Source organism: Meleagris gallopavo, chromosome 2 (genome assembly GCF_000146605.3).
Source record: "Meleagris gallopavo isolate NT-WF06-2002-E0010 breed Aviagen turkey brand Nicholas breeding stock chromosome 2, Turkey_5.1, whole genome shotgun sequence".
NCBI lineage: Eukaryota > Metazoa > Chordata > Aves > Galliformes > Phasianidae > Meleagris > Meleagris gallopavo.
In genome coordinates, this window is record NC_015012.2 from 6474261 (window position 1) to 6479637 (window position 5377).

The 5377-nt window shown below is 46.5% G+C and overlaps 1 protein-coding gene across 1 annotated transcript in view; it reads right to left on the reverse strand.

Annotated features, from left to right (window-relative positions):
- Window positions 1-983: 983 nt before the first annotated feature.
- The window catches only part of MEIS1 (Meis homeobox 1), an 82530-nt gene continuing 78136 nt past the window's right edge, over window positions 984-5377 (reverse strand). Inside the window, exons 6-7 of the mRNA XM_031552299.1 lie at window positions 4744-4833; window positions 984-2542 (exon numbers count right to left, since the gene is read on the reverse strand). Coding sequence (XP_031408159.1) covers window positions 2259-2542; window positions 4744-4833 — 374 coding nt within the window. The 3' untranslated portion in view covers window positions 984-2258. The remainder of the gene's footprint in view (window positions 2543-4743; window positions 4834-5377) is intronic.

The window sequence follows — 5377 nt, forward strand, 5'->3', positions numbered from 1 at the left end:
CCTCTGCGCGGTGCGTCGGCCCTTTAATAAAAGGGGGAAAGAAGAAAAGTGAGAGTTAAAAAAGAAGGAAGGGAGGAGGAGGAGATGTGAGTAAGGGTGGAGTGGGGGTTGAAGGGGGAGGACCCCCACTTTTGGTGGCTTGATTCAGAGTGCTGCGCTGCCTGCTCGGCTGCGCCCTGCCCGCGCCCTTATCGCAGCATCAAAGCATCACCGAATCGTTACTGTTGGAAAAGACCACGAAGAGCATCGGGTCCGACTACCGACCCACCCCCACCGCGCCCAGCTCCTGCTTCCTGCTCCTACCCTGCTGGGGACACTCTGGGATGCGCACTGCCTACGCCTGACCCCGCATCGCCAACGCGTTCCCACCGAGATGAGAGGTGGGGGGCTGAAGGTGTCCATCCCTTTGCCTTTATTCAAACATCGGTGCCATTTCCCCACTTGCACCAAGCACTTGGCTTCCTCTTGCTGCGATGGCTGTGATTTCATGGAAGCTCCGAGCACTCAGGCCTGGCTCATAGCAGCGTGCAGCCCCCGGCCCAGGAGCCCCCCGTGCAGCACTTGGCATCCTCACTGACAGCCATTTCCCGGCCAACGTTTCCAAAGTTTGACTTTCCTCCTCCCTTAATGTGCTCAATTCCAGCTCAGCATAGCAGTGGCTCAGGAAATGTAAGCTGCACATTAGAACTGTAATTTTTTTCTTTGGAGGGGGGGGGTGTTAATACTATTCACCAATTTCTTTGCGGAGAACTAACAAAAACCCTACGATATTTCCTAACGGGCAGCGTCCTGACAGCTCCCCCAAAAAAAAGCTTCCTTATGCAGTGCATCATTGCCTATACACGCTTCCAATGTGAAGCAGCTACTCTGATGGCCAGTGGTGGTGGCACACCTCTGGAGCTGCCCAGTTCCCAGCTGGGGCAGAACTGCCACAGAGAGCAGAGAGGGGCAGGAAACAAATTTTGCAAGCAGTGGAGTCACCATGACAAAAAATAATTTGTTTTTATTTTAGATTCAGATTTCATTACTGCACTCAAACTACTACAACTGGGCTTTGAGTTATTATACAATCCAAACTGTTTCAATCAGAAACTCTAAGACTCAGTGTGCAATGATTATTATTAATAATAATTAGCTCCTTGGTTTCTTGATAGAAAAAGGCTATCAACAAGCATTTGTTTAACCACAACAAAAGTATAATTAGCTTATCCCACTTAGTAAATCTGTATGCATGCCAACTCATACCAAACTGCTACTTTTACAAAAAATTGCAATAATACAGATCATTTTTCCAGTCCTTTTTGCACAAAATTTATTTACAATGTATACATAAATGCTCCATGATGGGACTATGGAAAAATGCACACATGACCGATGCTTTGCCCAGAAAGAAAGTCAACATATTAAAAATAAATCTTCAGTCCATGTTTCGAGCTGCATAAAACAGGAAGTGATGTACAAGGTGGTGGTTGCTGCATGGGGACAACGATGCTCTGATGTGACAATTAGGCTTCAGATACACTGCCTTTCCGTTTCCATGCTTCCTCCTACCAGTCTCCTTAAGACACTGCCTGCAACAGCTGATTAATCATTGTTGATGACTGCAGTTTTTCCCATCCTTCCCGATTTACATCTGTTCAGGCCAATTCAAATATGGTGAGTAAATGAATTAGACATGCAAATTCACGCCCCGGGCTAGAAAGAGAGAGAGAGAGACGGAGAGAAAGGGAGAGAAAGGGAAGAAAGGGGGAGAGAGGGGAGGAGGAGAGAGAGAGAGAGTGTGCATGGCTGAAATCCTAGGATAGAAGAAAGATTCTTCTGCCTGACATAGTTATTTTAATGCTCTAAAAATCCTGCAAATAAGCCCTTTCTGTCATTTGCAGGATGAGTGTAAGGCTTCTTTTCAATGTAAGGAGGCTTCTGGAGGAAGTGAAGAGCTATGGAAACAACACACATAGTGTGGAAAAATTTCACATTTTTTTTTAAAAAATCTATAAGAAACAACGTAATATGGATAACAGTATAATAGCATTTTACAATATTTCACTCTTTGTTCTCTTAATGTCTTATATAGGTATTTAGCATGTCCCCAGAAGTTGACTTCAGTCGGTGTTTTCCTGCTTGTCAGGGTCCCTGTGAGGAATAGGAACGTCCCTTGGTCCAAAGTCGACGCCAAGAATGGAACTCCATAGTCATTGCAGAAAGACAATGTTTGAAATCTGCCGTCTCTGCGGACAGCGCGCATTCGTTCCCTTAAGCTACTGAGCATGAATGTCCATCACTTGTCCGCTCGCCGCCGGCTCGCCGGGATGAAGCATTGTGGGGCTGGATGCTGACATGGGCATTCCGGGGTGGGGTGGTCCTCCATGCATCATCATCGCTGGGTGGTGAGGGTGTCCAGGAATGTAGGTATGCATGGGGGGGCCGTGACGCAGCTGAGCGGGATGGGGGGGCATCTGGGGCGGGGTATAGCTTGGCTGTCCCATGTTCATACCCATTGGACTACCCCGAGACACATAATCCCCTGGCACACTTTGCAGCCCTGCGGAGAGAAAGAGGCCAGCGTTGGTCAACAGCCATTTATTAATTGAGCTCGCCAGCCCCGCTACTTTGGATCCGTCTGGAGTATTTTTGCCATTCAGAGATGGACTGTACAGCGAGCACATACACCGCTGCACAAAAGCCTCGTATGAAGCTGAAATGGATAGGATTGCTAAGAACGATGTTAAATCAAACCTGTATTTTTAAACACGCGCACACACACACACAGAAAAAAATCAATGACAGTTATCAATTAATTCTTTCCCTACGATCACTTCTGTCTGAAAAATCAGACGCGCAACTCAGTCAACCTTTCAGGGGTTGGGAGAACAATAAGAAAAATTGGACCTAAAACAATAAAACCTCCCGCTTTCCGTGGGCCTCTGCCTTCTGCTTGGATTGCTGGAGCTGATGGGAACTGACAGGTGTATTGTTTCGGAGAGCTATAAGCTCCATAATCATCAAGGGTGAAAGGCATACGCTATTGCTAAGTAGGTTCAATTGGCTTTAGTTCTAAGTAATAGTGCACCGTGAATGCTCCGAACACCTTGGAATCAGGTCTCAAGGCTCTAGCAATGAATAGCTGCTTAATCTAGCCTAAAGGAACATTTTTGAACTAATGAAAATTGCTTATAAAATATACTGTACTCACAGCTCTTTAATCAAAAAAGATGATAATATTTTTTGTAATAACCTATTAATTTAATTGGTCACGAAGCATAAAATACATCATTTAAATTTAATTGACCCAGAAACTAAGAAACAATATTTAAATTAACTAAGCTAGAAATTTCCATGATGAGGTAATAAGGCTGTTGCATTCCCAAGCTCGGTGGAATGTTTGCACAGCTAATTGTTAAAACTTTGTTCTGACTCGCACCCAGCGAAGACGACTCCCAGACACCCTTGGCCTTGGGAACTTCAAGTGCTCCCCTCCAATAAGCAGGAGAGCAGCAAAGATGTCCAAATAACTGCTCTTAACTCCAGCAACAAAGTGAGAGAAACAGGATTGGGTGCCGCTTGGGCATGGTACCAGTGCTTTAGTGTTTCAAGCTGCTTTACTTCACTTTTTCTTCTTTCTTTTTTAAACAAAAATTTGTATAATGTATTTTCCCCTATAAAAAGACAAGAGCCCCAAAAAAAAAAAATAATCTGGGACAGTTTTTCTGGGCTTTCTTCACGAGGTCTGCCACTGAAGATTGCATTAATGATCTCTATTTTTGTATACTGAATAAGTCAAATCCATTTGTCACACTGCAAGTGATGGCATACTTAATTTGGATATAGTCAATTAGCCTGGGCTAAGCTCCATAGCCTGCTGTGCACACCTCTATTTTGTATTCTCTCTTTTTCCTTTGCCACACGTAATCCCATTATGATGGACAGACAAAGAGAAATAAACTTGAAAAAAAATCAAAGTTTCGTTGATCGCCTTCCAAAACGTAACTAGCCCTAAGTGAAGCCGCTGTTTATTTTACCTAAAAGAAGTCTCTGTTTGGCTTTTTGGTGTCTTGCAGGTTAGTGTAGAAATGTAACTCATGCATCAACTGCGGTTAGACAGATTTATGACACTTTGGGGACATGCTCTTTCCTCTCCCTGCACTGCTGCAGACTGCTTACATTTTGCAAATCAGTCTGTTGCCATGACGACTCGCTCCCCACCTCCCGGCTGTTTCTTGTTTTGTCATGTGGTCAGCGCTGTGCGATAGCAACGCGCAGAAATGTGCATCGCGCGCGGGGCTCGGGAGCTGGCAAGCTTGCTCAAACCAGAGGGAAAGGAAGGAAACCGGAGGAGACCAGGCGCGGGATGGAGAGGAATGAACAAGCATGAAGCTATGGGCAAGGAGAATGTAGGGAAATGCACAGAGGAAAAATATCCCTGGAACAAAGTGAGAACAAAGACCTCATTCGTACTTACTTCCCCCTGGCTTTGCCATTGGGTACCTAGGTGAAGGTTACATGTAGTGCCACTGCCCCTCCATGCCCATATTCATGCCCATTCCACTCATAGGTCCTAGAGGGAGAGAAAAATCCAAGAAGATGCCAGGGAATGAGCAAAGTCAACAGATAGTGCCGAAAGCCCCTTTTCCAAACCGCAGCCCTCTGAAGGAGCACGGTGCCCTGGCGGCGCGGGCAGAGGACAGGCAGCGAGGCAGGCAGCGGAGCGGGGCGAAGCGGGCACCCAGCTGGGCCGGGCCTTACCTGGCGCTCGGATGCCCATGTGCTGCTGGCCGTCCATCACGAAGCCTCCCATTGGCTGCCCGTCAGGGTTGTAGGGCGTCCCTTGGCTTACTGAAAGAGCACAGAAGAGGGCTTGTCAGCATCCCAAATGGTTGCGTTGGGTCAAGGCACAGCCCCAGCACCTGCGGACTATGAGGGAACCACGAGGATGACCACCACCGTGTGCTCAAATAAGAGAAAAAATATCTACTGTTCGAATTAGGTGGCCGTGCTGACAAGCCTGCAGGTTTCAGGCTTAATTTCCTCCTGCGAGTTTGGAAGTAAATGAAGTTGGCCATCAGAAAATATTGAGACATGATGAGCTTCGGCTCCAGCTGCTGCTGCTGCTGACGTCAATGCCAAGACTTGTGCAGGGACTGGATTTTACGACTGGAACAGTCACACTGAAATCCCAGTGTGTTAAATTACGTCCATGCACTTTTACAAGAGTGGGACCTGAGCACGTCCCGGCCAGAGATTTACCTCTAATGGCCAAATAATCAGATGTGCTCGAGGAGAAGGCGTTGCCCAAAGGCATCTTAGACAACGATGGATTTAGATAGCTTGGCAGAGAGGCTCAGCAACGGTAAATGGTAAATATGGCCAATAGTTTAAA